This window comes from Lissotriton helveticus, chromosome 11 (genome assembly GCF_964261635.1).
Source record: "Lissotriton helveticus chromosome 11, aLisHel1.1, whole genome shotgun sequence".
Taxonomy (NCBI): Eukaryota; Metazoa; Chordata; class Amphibia; order Caudata; family Salamandridae; genus Lissotriton; species Lissotriton helveticus.
The window spans coordinates 549,307,176-549,323,046 of NC_136072.1; the positions used below are offsets into that span (position 1 = coordinate 549,307,176).

Consider the following 15,871-nt stretch of genomic DNA (forward strand, 5'->3'; position numbering starts at 1 on the left):
AAAAAGGGGGAAGCAATACCCCCTTCCCAGGCCAATTTCCGCTTCGGAGACCCCATTGCTCAGGGTCAGCTGCAATTACAAATGGGAGGGGGGGCGCGGGACCCCCCTCCCGGAGTCATTAATGCCAGGACCAGCTCCTGCGATGTCCTTGGATGTATACCCGAGAGACATAGCGGTTTCCCAGTCTGAACTGGCACGGGCAGGTAAACCTGTGTTTGTTCTCACTTGGCGGGAGCAACTTCAAAACTCCCGCCAAGCGACAGCAAACACGAAGTCCGCTCCCAGGTGGAGGGAGTTTTAAAAATGCTCCCACCAGCTGAAAGCGGACTTCAAATCAATCGTCTTTTTAAAAAACGGTGCAATATAAAACTAACTGTACTGTGCTGCCTTGTCTTGTTTCAATACAATGCTTCTAACCTCTCATCTCTTCATCAAAACCTGGTTTTTGTAATGTGCTTTAAACTTGATACTAAAAACAGAATATCCTTATATGTACAACCGCAAGTTTGAGATATTGTTTTTGACGCAAAAGATTTAAATGTAATGCGCGCTTCTGCTCATTGTAGAAAGGTTTATGCTATAAAAGATCAAAAACAAAATACAAATACCTTTGAGGACACGCACCAATATATACATCTACACACATCTTGTGCAGCAGGCAGGTGCTTTAATTCACCAAGATATCTTACTGCCATTGGATCCTGTGACCTGCAGATCACTTTAGTAATCTATTGAACTATCTCATTGGGGTCAGAGTCACAGTTTCCACGGCACGTGCTCCACTAGCTGATCTGCTGGCCAATTTTCTCGAGCTCTATTACCCTTTGCACATGTGAATATCTTATTTATATACATAGATATAGTGACTAATATTCTATTGTATCACATATAGCAGAATTCCATTTTAAAAACCACAATAACGCCATTTTCAATTTAGTTGACTTAAAGAGCGTGTGGAAGAAAATATACCGCAAACACACAAAATGGCAACTTTGTAAGTAACTGCAAACTGTCATTCCCAACATTCCAAAGGGACTTCTTTCCTCGCTTCTCAGGGGATCTTATTTCAATCAAGATTTAGTGCCCCTCTGAAATAAAAGTCTAGGGACCCCTAGCTATTACTATAAAGATTATTTAGACGGTACCCCCTACAATTCCGCTGATGCTATCTCTTCCCTGTCGTTGTGGGGTCACATTATACTCTCTCGACCCCCTAAATAAAGTGAGTCACTGCACAGCAGCTTTTATGCTTCCAGAGTGTCTAGCAGCTTTGAGGGTGAGCCTGCATCAGTGCTACCAACCACTGACTACTAAACCGCACATAGTTTGAACATCTGTGAAGGTCCAGTTCTCTTTCCTGAACACTACTAGCCCATTTGGGTTCCACTCACTACCTTAACTGAAAAAGTGTGTATTTTGTCTGGTTTTGTGAAGTTAAGTTCTCTTAGTGGGACAGAATCTCCCACACACACAGTATGTTTGTGCCCCGGTCTTTTCTTCACATCAAAGTATCTGTAGCATGGACCTTGGGCTCTGGGTGGAGTGGGTGCTTTGATTCAGGGAGGCTCGACACGACTGTAGGTGGGGGGAAATGCTTAGGTGGAAGAAGACTCGATCTAGGTTCCAGGGCTCGGTGCTGAGCTGCAAGAGGCTGGGATGCTGCAGAGCAGGAAAGATGGATGGGTATGGTCAAGAGGGGTGGATGTTGGGCAGGATGTAGAGTTGATGGGGGTGGTTGAGTTCAGGAAGGCTTAACGCTGAGCAGCAGGTGGGCTGGATGCTCATGCGGTGCTCAGGTGCACGAGGGTTACATGTTTAGAAAGAGGGACCTGTATGTTTTTACAGGATTCGTGGATGATGAGCTGCGGGGGGTTGATGTTCAAGTGCATCATGGATGGGTGCTTCGTCGCAGGAGGCCTGGATGTTGCGCTGCAAGTGGAGATGGGTTCAGAAGTGTGTGATGTGGAGCTGCAGGGGATGGATGCTTCGGAGCCAAGTGCTGCAAGCTTCGTTACAAGCGGGCTGATTGTTGGGGTGCAGGACGGGTGGATACCTACATATTGAAGGGATGGATGCCGGGCTGCAGGAAAGTTGGATACGCAGAAGGAGGAACGGTGGATGTGTGTGGCTGCAGGAGGTCAGGATGCTTGCATACAAGAGCCCTGGACTATGGGAGGCAGGAAGGCTTGATGCGTAGGTTATGCTCCGTAGGGATCAGGCCGGATGCTGGGCTACAGGATAAGTAGATTCCTAAGTGCACTGGGGCAGAATAAAGGGCTGTCAGAGTTCTGCATATTGGGGTGTCAGAGAGCTGGATGTTCCATGGCTGGAAAGCTGTAACCGTGTGCAGTCGGATAAATGTTGTAAATTTCCTCACAGCTCGATGTTGGGGGGCAGGAGGCCTGGGAGTTGTGCTGCCAGAGGACTCTCAACGGATGTTGGGATGTTTGAGATCTGGGTGTCAGGAGACTGGATCCTGGGATGCAATAGGGCAGTGTGCTGAAGGCCAGGAGAAATGGGTGTTACAGTATGATATTTAGGAGTATATGGACAACAAATGTTATTACATGTGGGCCCTTGCTATGCTAAGATCTCTGTAGATTGGATCTTGAGTGTCCTACTTCCACGATAGCCTTCGTGCCTACAAGGCCCACAGAGGAGAGAATTGTAGTAACAGAGAAGGTAGGCCTCTCTAGTGTGGTGATACCTCACTTACCTTTGCAAGTGCAGGGTGCTCCGGGCTCAGCGTGTGGCCCACCCCAGGGACCACGGGACCCTGAGTACGTGGGAGGGTCTCTCTTTTCTGTAGGTGACATGGTATGAAGTCATCCAGCGTCAGGCCAAGGGTCGGGTCTGGGGTAGAGTGAAGATAGCTCGCTGTGCCTGCAGGTTGGGCGTAGAGGGTAGAGGTGCCAGCGTGCCTGCCTGATCCAAAGCCACCTCCTTCCCTTGCTAGGCCGGATGCCTCTTGGACACTTGTCATCGCTGTTGGAAAGTTTCTCTTAAAAGACAAAAAGAAGAAACATAGTTAGAAATATCAATGTGTTCCTTCCAAGACAGGGATGAAGCCAAAGCTCACGAATACCTATTCATGAAAGTGAAGCCTGAAAAGGAACCAGTATCTCCCTGGGAGATTCACCCACCATTTCTGGAAGATGAATTATTTCTTGTTAAATCCGATTCATTGAAGTCCTATAAGGTGAAAGCCATGTTAAAGCTCTCCCTTGAGTGCATAGGAGGCTCATTTTTACTTACAGCGCAACCACTCTTTAGACAAATGACCAATTCCAGGGAAGATCGGCCCCTTAAAAAATTGGAAGTGGAAAGTGCAAGGCAGCGTTTTCCTTGGTGCAGTTTTCTGAAAAATGTGAATAGGTGACCCTCATAAGACTCTACATCACTTAAAAAGGCTCTTGAAAGCACAGGCTCTGAATTTCTGAAGCACACTTTAGCTTTGTACAAGCCTGGTAGAAACCTTTGTTCAAAAGAAACAATGACATTTCCCCACCCCAGATGTAAAGGAACAAAATGGGGTGGAAGGAGCTTCGCTTCAGGACCCAGTCAAACTCTGGAATCTCTTGCCCCCTAATATCAGAGCCCCCCCCTCACTGCTGTCTTTTGGAAAGCTTCTGAATACCTGGCTCTTCAACAATTGATCCCTTCCTGTCTTGTTCATGCTAAGCCAGCGCCAAGACACCTCTGGGTATACGTGTGCTATACAAACCATTAACATTAACACATGGTACCTAGATTGATGTTGCTAAATGCCAGATATCAGGGGCTAAATCCTCAGGGCTGATACCCACAAAGCCACCAGACTCTTCACGGCGGGCTCTCCCCTTCACCAATCACTTAGGGGCCCATTAGGATAGCGGGCGGAACTCCCCCGGCGGGCCGGCGGTAGCGATCCGCCCGCCATCCTTATCTGAATGACCCCCGCCATATTAGTATGCCTGGGGAGCCCGTGGCGGGCGGAAAGACCGTCCGCCGCTTTTCCGCCGGTCGACTCGTCGACGGAGTGGAAAAAGGGCATAACATGTTGGCGGTGTCTGCAAGACACCGCCATCCATATTATGATTAGGGCGGAGATGAGCCTTTCCATGGCGGCGTTACTGCCATGGAAAGGCATGCGGTTTCCACTTGTGGGGGGCCATTGCGGGCCCCCTGAGTATTGGGGGTGAGGAGTGCACTTGGGGCGTACCTGTGGTACCGCCTACATTGGCATGGACAAGGTGGCAGGCACCGCACGGTGCCTGTCACCTTGTGCATGCCAATGCACAACGTGCATTCCCAGCATTGTGGCGGGCGGTCACAATGCTGGGAATGGGGAATGCCACCGCCATGGTGGCGGTGGCATCCTAATTGCAGGTGTGAGACTGCCGCACCCAGGCGGAAGGTCCCGCATACCGTTACGGTGGCGGGCGGACTTTGTCCGCAGGCCATCGTAATGATACCCTTAGTTCCAATGAACAACTAGATCACTTAATCTGACATCTCTTCTGTCCAGTCAGTATTCTTCTTTCTTCTATCCCAATATGATTAAGTCCCAATTTACCATGAAAAACTCAGAAATGTTTCAGTCAATTGACGAAACGTTTTATTCCTCAAGAACGGCAAACAATAGCTGTCAAAAAACCCTACAGTGGCATGCAAGAAAAGCTTATGGTGCAATATTAAAGTGAATTCTGCAAATAAGAAAATTTCACCTATTGACGCAATTTAATATAAACTAGGTATTTTATATATTTATTTAAAGCACTGTAAATATTTAGAGTGAAACAGTTTTCTAATTATTCGACCCTTTATTATTTGTATTCATTAAAAATATTTAATATACCGTGATCCATGCTAGGACCTGCTGTAAGAGCTCTTTACAAATAAAAATAAAATAGCGTAAAGGAAACAGGAAATATTTTTAAAAAAAACAAATGTAATAATCATCAGCTTATTCAATATTACATAAATGAGCTCCTATAAAATCTTACTGTAGCTGTGGGAGGAACAATCTCTTTACCAGCCGTTCAGATGTCAGAAACCAATCGGATTGTTTACAGGACAACTAAATGCAAAATTATCAAACCAATTTTGAGGACAGGAGAGCTTTTAATTCCCTATAAAATAGAATTGGAGTAGGTAAACCTGAAGGGAGGAGGGGCAGGAATCCCCCAGTGTGGGAGCAGCTGCTGAAAAACACTGATTGAGAGACAGAGACGTCTTGAATCTGTGAATGACTGAGTGTCCCTGGTCCTTTGAGTGTGGCGTATGCTGCCAAAGACAATGGGTCCAACTCACAAAGGGAACAGTAAATCTGCTCTCGTAAAAGTTCTCTTTCTCAGAGGTGCAGATATACGATTTCCCCCTATTCAAACGAAACAAAAGTAGGCATAGAAAGCTGTGACAATTGCAGCTTTTTAGGCATACTTATTCAATGAATCGTGTGATTTTTTTAACGCACCTCTTTCCTAAGGAATACAGTAATTTTTATGATTTCCAAAATGAAAATCAGGCTGACGAAACTTCAATTAGGGGAAAAGTCAAACTAACGAAAAAACCCTATTCAAGAAAAAATGTGTCTGTGGAAAAGATAATATTTGCATAGTAAAAATAAACAAGCATTAGTAATGGAAATAAGTCTTGCATTTGCGAGAGTTAGAGCTATTGGCCTTGTAAATCACAAAGTCTTTTAACCCTGTGTTTTGGTTTGAAGTGGAGTAGATGTATGTGGTGTGGAGTGGAACTATGTAGGTTGGATTGGAATTGTTAGTTGTGGAATTGTGTGGGGTGGAAATGTGTGGTGTGGAGTGGATTTGTGTAGTGGAACTATGTGGCATGGTGGATAGATAGGGGTGAAAAATACTCAGAATAGATAGCCAGAAAGACAGAGAGGAATAGGTAGTTTGTGCACAAATTACTGAATGAACACCAGACAGAGGAGCAGAAAGAGTGTGTGAGAAAAAGAAAACGAAGGGGAGCATGCGACAGACGTATTAAGAGGGAGCACTTGTGTACGCAGAAGACACCCCAAGAAGAGAAGGAGCGCATGGGATTGAGGGACAGAAACCTTGAAAAGGCACAAGAAAGAAACTGTGCTCAATTATCTGAACTCAACCACATGCGAGAGGCAGGAAGAGTGCGTAAGAGAGCGAGAAAGAGGGGTGAGAGGAAGCACGAGAGGGAGAGAGACGGAATGGTTGCTCTTCCCAAGGAAACCTCATCAGCCTCAAAATAAGGCAGAAGTTCAGAGAGGCAATGAGAGAGCAAATACAGAGATGGATGACACATTTTCTAGTTTCCGGGTATAAGTGAAAGTAGCACTGATACGAGTGGGAAGGGCACCAACTAAAGGGGGTGGGGGTGGACGAGTGCACAGCACAAGGAGGTACAGGAAGGCAGCAGGTGTGAGCAGCCAGTACACAGAGGAAACAGGGAGTGTGAGGGAGGGATCAAATGGGGCAGTGGGAGTGCAAACAGGGCCCAAACTCTTTAATACAAGTATTGGCATAGCCAATAGTTCTTGTATTTTGGACCTTATAAGCCGGGCCGGACTGGGAACCAAAACCGGCCCCGCAAAGTGCTCTGCCAGCCCCCCGGGGGAGGTCTGAGCTCTTTGCCGGGGCCGGTTTTCAGCCGATTTTGTTGCAGGGACGATTTTGCGGCTATGCTGCATAAACGGCCCTGTAACAAAAACGGCCCCCAGGGGCCCAAAACCGGCCCCCATCCTTGCGGCGCCCGAGGGATTGCCCTGTGCCCGCAGCGGCCAGTCCGGGCTTGCTTATAAGTGTTTAGCCATGGAGCACATTATTTTGGGTGCTGTGCGGCCAGGTATTGATGAGCTATACCATTACTACAAACTGGGCGTGAAAGAAAGGAGTGAATAGTTTTTGTACATGAAAATAGTGCGGGGTGAGTGTGTGTAAGAAACCGTAAAAGGCTGTACCTTAAAGAACGTGTCCATCTTCTGTGCAGCATGCTAGTAGTACCAGTGCGTTGTGCATCAGTAAAGGCAGGCAAGTAAAAAAAAGTGGTAAAATGGCAACTCACTGCTTCCCTGCATCCTTTATGCAGTGCTGTAGCACTAACTAAAACAACGTTGTAATTTCATACGAGAAGCTCAAACAGAATAAAAGTGTACAAGAAGCAAACCGGGGGCCAAGGTTTTAAAAAAAGTAATAATTCGGAATACTAGCTCCTTACAATAAATGGCAGCTGCATACGGTGCCCGCTGAAACATGCCCCAATAAATGTGACTGCAGTGAAGCACGCTGCTTGTTAAAAGAAAAAATAATTTGCAATAATAGTACAATGATTAAAAAGCGTGAACCAACAAAGTTGTTATCGCAGAAACACTGAAACAGGGAACTCCCACAAGAACAGGCACCTGTAGTTAAAATCTCAAAGCCCCTAAAGCGGCACTAAAGTTACCAGCACAGAAGAAGAATGTGTTGGGTCTGTTATTATGTAACTGTACCACACGTGTCACTGATCACTTGAAACCTGAGGGCACAGATGATGAATTTATCAACGATTCTTCCTCACAAATTTAAAACAATATTATGACGAACTTCACTGTTCATTTCAATCGACTGATTTTAATTGAACAATTTATCAAATTGCTGACATTTGCTCACTGGTTTTAGAGTACACAGCAATATGCATCAGTATCAAAACACCAAAGTAACAGGGAGTTAAGGGGGAACCTTGTTCAAAGCCAAAAAAGGAAAATAACAAAAAAAAACAAGGTTCTACAAGAACATCTTTCAACAGATTGGTTTGCAATCCTAAAGAAAAGTTTTCCAACAATGGTTTGGCAAAATAAATTCGTCAAAACCATTTTCTTCATTTGTCAAAATCACATTCAACCGTTTCCTGCATGCAAACTTGTACTTGGTCCACGATTCTGCACTGCTGAAAGGCACATTTTTTATTTTATTTTTTTCTTCTATAAGGAAAACATTTATTCTCCTGTGGGAAAAAGCCCTTCGCCTACATTCCCGGCAAGTTTGGGAGCGATACATTTCCCTTCCTGACATGTGAGACATGGGAGGGTTGAGTTACCCGGATTTATGCTAGAGCAAAAGTGACCGTGACCGCTGTGGGAAAGGTCTGGGATGGGAATTTCAGAATAACCAAACACTCACTAGTTTGTGGGCCATCACAAACCTTCATAGCAAGCTCAACCTGCAACTTCCACTTCCCATGAAGACAGACCCAGAGGAGTACAGACAGAAACAGAGAGAGTGAGAGAGAGAGACATGAAGGTAGATAGACAGATAGACAGATAGATAGATAGATAGATAGATAGATAGGTAGGTAGGTAGATAGATAGATAGATAGATAGATAGATAGATAGATAGATAGATAGATAGATAGATAGATAGATAGATAGATAGATAGATAGATAGATAGATAGATAGATAGATAGATAGATAGATAGATAGATAGATAGATAGATAGATAGATAGATACCCTGATCTGAAACTTTCTCTCTCCAGGTCTTATTTTTGTGTCTCCCGGGGCAGTGGTATCAATCGTGCGGCAGGAGCAGTGGCATAGGGGTGTGAGGGCCTACTCAATCCCAATTATGCCTTTTGTTTTACTACTGATCCTGAGAGAGAAGAGGCATTTCCTTGTTTAAGCTAGGGTCGATGTAGTGGAATAGCTAGAATGCCACAGGCCCCACTACTGCTTGCTAGTAAAATACAGCATTAATCAGGGCTCAGTGGGTCCTTGGGCCTCTGGACCTGGTGTCACTGCATCTGCTGCACAACTGAGACCTATACTCCCGCTGTTCATAGTGATTCCTGATGTGCCAAGCCATCGGCCTGATCTGAAAGGGCAGGAGTGTTTTTGAGGGTCTTCTCCTGAATCTAAGGGGACAGTAGACACTTTGTGTATGTTTTGCAGCACAGGATACAGGTAGAGAGTGAGTTAGAGGGAGACATGGGCTGAGCACCGTTAGGGGTGGTTAGGGGTGTGGGGAATGAGAGGGGGTTGTGCAAACAGAAGATCCAGTCTCATGAGCTGAGCACCATTGGGGAATGGAAGGAGGCGGAAGAACCGGTCACATGGGCTGAGCATCATTGGGGAATGGGAGTGGAGGGGCAGAAGAACTGGTCACATGGGCTGAGCACCTTTGAGTAACTAGACCTGGACAGATGAACAGTAACGAGCAGACTGCAGAAGGTGGGGTGGGGTGTGGGGAGGAGGCTGTCTGGGACACTTTATGTAAAGAGATCACCAGTTTATCTAGAAGGACAGGTGATAAGTCAGATCAAGGAGGTCATCCTTAGGCATCTGTGGGGTCAATGTATGGGGTGGAGGATGATGGGGAGGTATCTGGGTAATTTACTGTGTGTTGTTTTTAGTAGTAAACATAGCACTGCAGTGGGAGCTGTTGGTAGCCAGGGTTGTGTTAAAAGTATTGATTAATGTAACTGGGATAGCTCAGCCCACAGATGAAGCATAGTTAGGGGTCATCTAGAATGTGCTGGAGTCCAGTGTAAAAGGTATTGTAGTATCTGGAGCATGAATGATGCTGCAACTACAAGGCACTGGTAATCACGTGAGCTAATATCCGGAGATGAAAAATCTCCAGAGTTCACACTCATAGTGCAAGATGTATGTATCAGTATACAGGAAGGGTTTCAGCGCCTCTGTGAACAACTTGGCAGCCTCATAAAGGACTGGTAATAAAATGTGCACAAAAGGCTGGAAAGATGCCACACCCTGTAGAAACATGTTGCTGCATCCAAGACGGCATTGATGAATGAAGTTCAATTTGAAGTCAAAGAGTATCCCACAAATTCACATGTTCTGGGGGGGTTGAAGGCCGGGTTGTCCCAAAGATGGAAGGTAGCTGATCTGATCGGTGATGTGGAACATTGGGCTCCCAAGCAGAAGCTCCATCTGTGCTGAGCAGTCCCTGATGTGTTGTCAGTTTCTGGACTCCTGCAGCTTTTTGTGTAGCATAGTGTCGTCAGTGTACATGTGATACGCAGTGTTCTGGGATTCGAGGAACTGCCCTATATGGCCGTATTTCCACTAAAGAGATTAGGGCGTACAGTTGATACTTGTGGTACAGCAGAGGTGTTTAGGATGCTTTTCAAAGGGGTGACGTGGTGAGCCCTTTTGTCGAGGAATGACTAGAACTAAACAAGCATTGAAAAAAGCCAATAGAACTGGTTTTGATGTGCAATCTCATGCATAGTGAGCACATTAGAGTGACAAATGGAAGAAAGCCTGCAAGCGTGGACAGAGAGGGCTTTATCTGTAAAGTAGTCACTCATGCAGGTCAATACCAGCACTCAAGCGGAGGCTGGACTGAGCCAAGACTTGATTGACAAAGGCTCAAGAAAATGTTTGAAAGAGGCTGATCGGAGAAAACCCACGGTTTAAAGGGGCGTATCCAGAGCCCACTCTATGCATACTTTACACATAGGTATATTTGAAAGTTGTGCTCTTCAGACCTAATGAGTACCCTTTCTTCCCTACCGGAGTTTTCATCTACGCCTTCCAGGGGTATGTTGTGTCTGACAGTGTTAAATGCAGTGGAAAGGTTCAAAAGTAGTTGTGCTCAGGCTTAACCATGACGGTTTCTGTCCCCCTACAGGGTTTGGCTCTCAATTGGAAGTCACTAAGTAGGTTTAAAGAGAGTTGCTGAGTGACAACTGAGTGAAGGAATTAGGTCACGGAAGGAAAACAGAACACAGGTCTGGGATTGGCACGTGCATTTGCGCCTGCGCTGGTCTTCTTCCACATTGGTGTCACGATAATGCCATCTTTTATTTTCTTGGGGGCTATCAGATGGCAAGTGAGGAGTTGATGTAAGAACTAATAGGCAGACGCAGAACTAGAAGTCTCAAGCTGACTCAAGTATAGGACACAGCTGGAGAAGGTTTCTCTTCATTCTTGGTACATGTGGGATCTGATATGGACTGTTTGAAAAGATAACCAAGCCTCAGTGGACGTGGTTACTAATGTGTTTTTACCCAAACATTACTAAACCTTCCATGGAATTCTGGTGAGCCGGCCTAAAGGGGGTGTGATTGAGGGTAGTGCACTTACACTCTGCACTTCAGACACTTCCTCCCAGCCACCTATGAAAGCAGGCTCGGAGTACTGGAAATTATCTTCCAAGTATGTATGTATTTGGCATTTCTATAGAGTGACCTTCGCCAAAAGTCAGCAAAGCGCTGTACATGAGCAAAGGCAAGCTTGAAGTCGGCAAATGATAGGAGAGGAAGGACAGTCGTGGGAGGTTAATGCACTGCAATGAAGAATTCTCTAAAGATATGAGTCTCTTCAACTCTTTTCTAAATTGGGGCAGCCCTGGTGGATATGGGGATCTTGATCCAGATCCTGAGTCCATAGATGGAAAAGGCCTGTTGTCTTGCTTTTTTCTTTTTGACACTCCTTATCTTACAGGCTCTTGGTGTCCTTGCTTCGGGTGTGCCACGAACCATTAGAGATGGTGAGCTTGTCTGCAAGACCAGCAGGAGCGCTGGTCATGTGGCTTTTTAAATGATGAAGCTATATTTGAAGATGGTGCAGGATGGCAAGGGGAGCTAACTTAGTTCCTTCAGTGTGGGGTGAGCTGATCATATTTCTTCGGGCCATGGATGAGACATGCAGCGGTGTTTAGGATGCCATAAGGGATGACAGTCTGAAGTCTGGGAGGCCAAGGAGTAGAGCATTAGCGCCAAGACACCCTCTGCATTTGTGCGCTCTACAAATGCACTAATCAAATTAAATCATTACCACCATCCCAATGCAAAAGTACACAGGTTTGAACAGCAGTTTTTACGTCTCTTTCTGGAAGAAACTATTTCTATTTCTTAGTAACAGAGAGCTGGTACCAGGCCCTCTTTGTTTTTTTTTTGGCAATGTGTTCCTTGAGGGAGAAGTTGGTGTCCAGGGTGAATCCAAATGATTTGGCATTCGGTGGGAGTTGGAGTTTAAAACCATCAAGGTTCATGTAATTGAGCCAGCTTTGTACTGCATCTTGTTGTTTTTGGCACATAATAGAAATTCTGTCTTGGCTGGGTTGAACTTCAGGTAGGTGCTGGACATCGAGGTTTGGATGATGTGCAAGAAGTGTTGGAGGCGTTGGATGTCTGAAGCAGTGGAGACTTTCAAGTTGAGTTGTGTTTCATCTGCTTATTGGTGAATGCTGGTGCTGCTATCTGTGTATCAAGTAGTTTGCTGGTTATAGTTCTGCTTGGCTGGCCCAGTCCTGAAGCTTAGATGGAGCAGATCTACGTTTCTGGTATTTCCTTTACATGAACCCTTACTTTGAAGGTAACCTGCTTCTGTTTCTTTGATGTGCCTGTTCCTGAAGCCCAACCCCAACATAGAGGACCTCTAGTTTGAAGATTTATAAAGGTTTATTCTAGCTATGTGAATGGTACAATGTCTTATACACTTGGGGATTTTTAATGCTTATTGACTTTTATGTTACTTTACAGAGAAAACATCCATTGCAAATACAATTTGTTCAGAGAGGAGAGTTCACTTCTTGTCCTTCCTATCACCAAATGAATATTTCTTGAGCAGAAGGTAGAAGACTGCAGGGTCCCTTTTCCTATAAAAATTAAATGAGGGGACAGCAGTTTCTGGTTTTCCAGGTAAGGAAGTTTCCAAGCCAACCTATCCTGTGTCCCTGATTGCTGCAGAGGAAGATCTCACGCTTCATTGTGCCTATGCTGTGGGTGCTTCTGCTTGGAGTCAGCCCCACTGCTACCAGCTCTGAGAAACATCCCTTTACATATATTCTCTGTCTCCAGGTTAGCTTGAAAAAGATACCTGAAGGAGAACCACCCCATACCAATGTGCGCTTTACAAAATGAAAAATAAACATAATCACAAAGAAAAGTGAAAAGAATACGTTTTTAAAAAAGCAACTATTGACTAATGATTGTCTACTCTTGCAAAAATGCTACTGGAAAAGACATCAGCTGTAGCTGGAATGCTGGCTACCAGACAAGGAAACGTGGGCTCAAATCCGAACTTTCCCACGGGGCCAAATTATGCGATCATGTTCAAAATATTTCACCTCATATGCCACGTTTTCCTTAACATCAAAATGTGCAAGCTCCTGACCCAGAAGTAAATCAGGCCATATTAAGCACTCTCCAAAACAAGCATTTACAATGCAATGGTCTCGGCATCATTAAAGGTAGAGCTATTGGCATTGCTCATGACATTTCTTTTTTTTTCTTTAAATCATAAATAAATGGCATTGTCATTTACATTGCCAATACACAGCACTCTGTACTCAACTGCACACAGCACTCTGCACTCAACAGCACACACCGCTCTGCACCTGCACTCACTGCTCTGCACACTCACTCTGCACTCACTACTCTGCACTCACTACTCTGCACTCACTACTCTGCACTCACCACTCTGCACTCACCACTCTGCACTCACCACTCTGCACTCACCACTCTGCACTCACCCCTCTGCACTCACCCCTCTGCACTCACTACTCTGCACTCTGCACTCTGCACTCACAATTCTGCACTCACAACTCTGCACTCACAACTCTGCACTCACAACTCTGCACTCACTACTCTGCACTCACTACTCTGCACTCTGCACTCACTACTCTGCACTCTGCACTCACTTCTCTGCACTCTGCACTCACTACTCTGCACTCACTTTTCTGCACTCACTTCTCTGCACTCACAACTCTGCACTCACAACTCTGCACTCACTACTCTGCACTCTGCACTCACTACTCTGCACTCTGCACTCTGCACTCACTACTCTGCACTCACAACTCTGCACTCACTACTCTGCACTCACTACTCTGCACTCACTACTCTGCACTCACTACTCTGCACTCACCACTCTGCACTCACCACTCTGCACTCACCACGCTGCACTCACCCCTCTGCACTCACCACTCTGCACTCACCACTCTGCACTCACCACTCTGCACTCACCACTCTGCACTCACTACTCTGCACTCACTACTCTGCACTCACTACTCTGCACTCACTACTCTGCACTCACTACTCTGCACTCTGCACTCACCACTCTGCACTCACTACTCTGCACTCTGCACTCACTACTCTGCACTCTGCACTCACTACTCTGCACTCTGCACTCACTACTCTGCAATCTGCACTCACTACTCTGCACTCACTACTCTGCACTCACTACTCTGCACTCACTACTCTGCACTCTGCACTCACTACTCTGCACTCACTACTCTGCACTCTGCACTCACTACTCTGCACTCTGCACTCACTACTCTGCACTCTGCACTCACTACTCTGCACTCACTACTCTGCACTCTGCACTCACTACTCTGCACTCACTACTCTGCACTCTGCACTCACTACTCTGCACTCACTACTCTGCACTCTGCACTCACTACTCTGCACTCACTGCTCTGCACTCACTACTCTGCACTCACTACTCTGCACTCACTACTCTGCACTCACTGCTCTGCACTCACTGCTCTGCACTCACTGCTCTGCACTCACTGCTCTGCACTCACTACTCTGCACTCACTACTCGGCACTCACTACTCTGCACTCTGCACTCACTGCTCTGCACTCTCTGCACTCACTACTCTGCACTCACTATTCTGCACTCACTACTCTGCACTCACTACTCTGCACTCACTGCTCTGCACTCACTGCTCTGCACTCACTACCCTGCACTCTGCACTCACTACTCTGCACTCACTACTCTGCACTCACTACTCTGCACTCACTGCTCTGCACTCACTGCTCTGCACTCACTGCTCTGCACTCACTGCTCTGCACTCACTGCTCTGCACTCACTACTCTGCACTCTGCACTCACTACTCTGCACTCTGCACTCACTGCTCTGCACTCACTGCTCTGCACTCACTGCTCTGCACTCACTACTCTGCACTCTGCACTCACTACTCTGCACTCTGCACTCACTGCTCTGCACTCTGCACTCACTGCTCTGCACTCTGCACTCACTGCTCTGCACTCACTACTCTGCACTCTGAACTCACTACTCTGCACTCACTACTCTGCACTCACTACTCTGCACTCACTACTCTGCACTCACTACTCTGCACTCTGCACTCACTACTCTGCACTCACTACTCTGCACTCACTACTCTGCACTCTGCACTCACTACTCTGCACTCACTACTCTGCACTCTGCACTCACTACTCTGCACTCTGCACTCACTACTCTGCACTCACTACTCTGCACTCTGCACTCACTACTCTGCACTCTGCACTCACTACTCTGCACTCTGCACTCACTACTCTGCACTCACTACTCTGCACTCACTACTCTGCACTCACTGCTCTGCACTCACGGCTCTGCACTCACTGCTCTGCACTCACTGCTCTGCACTCACTGCTCTGCACTCACTACTCTGCACTCACTACTCTGCACTCACTGCTCTGCACTCACTGCTCTGCACTCACTACTCTGCACTCTGCACTCACTGCTCTGCACTCACTACTCTGCACTCTGCACTCACTGCTCTGCACTCACTACTCTGCACTCTGCACTCACTACTCTGCACTCACTACTCTGCACTCTGCACTCACTACTCTGCACTCTGCACTCACTACTCTGCACTCTGCACTCACTACTCTGCACTCACTACTCTGCACTCACTACTCTGCACTCTGCACTCACTGCTCTGCACTCTGCACTCTGCACTCACTACTCTGCACTCACTACTCTGCACTCACTACTCTGCACTCACCACTCTGCACTCACCACTCTGCACTCACTACTCTGCACTCTGCACTCACTACTCTGCACTCTGCACTCACTACTCTGCACTCACTACTCTGCACTCTGCACTCACTACTCTGCACTCTGCACTCACTACTCTGTACTCACTACTCTGCACTCACTACTC

General features: G+C 46.4%; 1 protein-coding gene across 5 annotated transcripts in view; it reads right to left on the minus strand.

Annotated features, from left to right (window-relative positions):
• The window catches only part of SORBS3 (sorbin and SH3 domain containing 3), a 349,900-nt gene that overhangs the window by 225,049 nt on the left and 108,980 nt on the right, over positions 1 to 15,871 (minus strand). For all 5 annotated transcript variants that reach the window (XM_078666295.1, XM_078666296.1, XM_078666292.1 and 2 more), the window contains exon 2: positions 2,717 to 3,001. In XM_078666295.1, coding sequence (XP_078522421.1) covers positions 2,717 to 2,983 — 267 coding nt within the window. In that variant the 5' untranslated portion in view covers positions 2,984 to 3,001. The remainder of the gene's footprint in view (positions 1 to 2,716; positions 3,002 to 15,871) is intronic.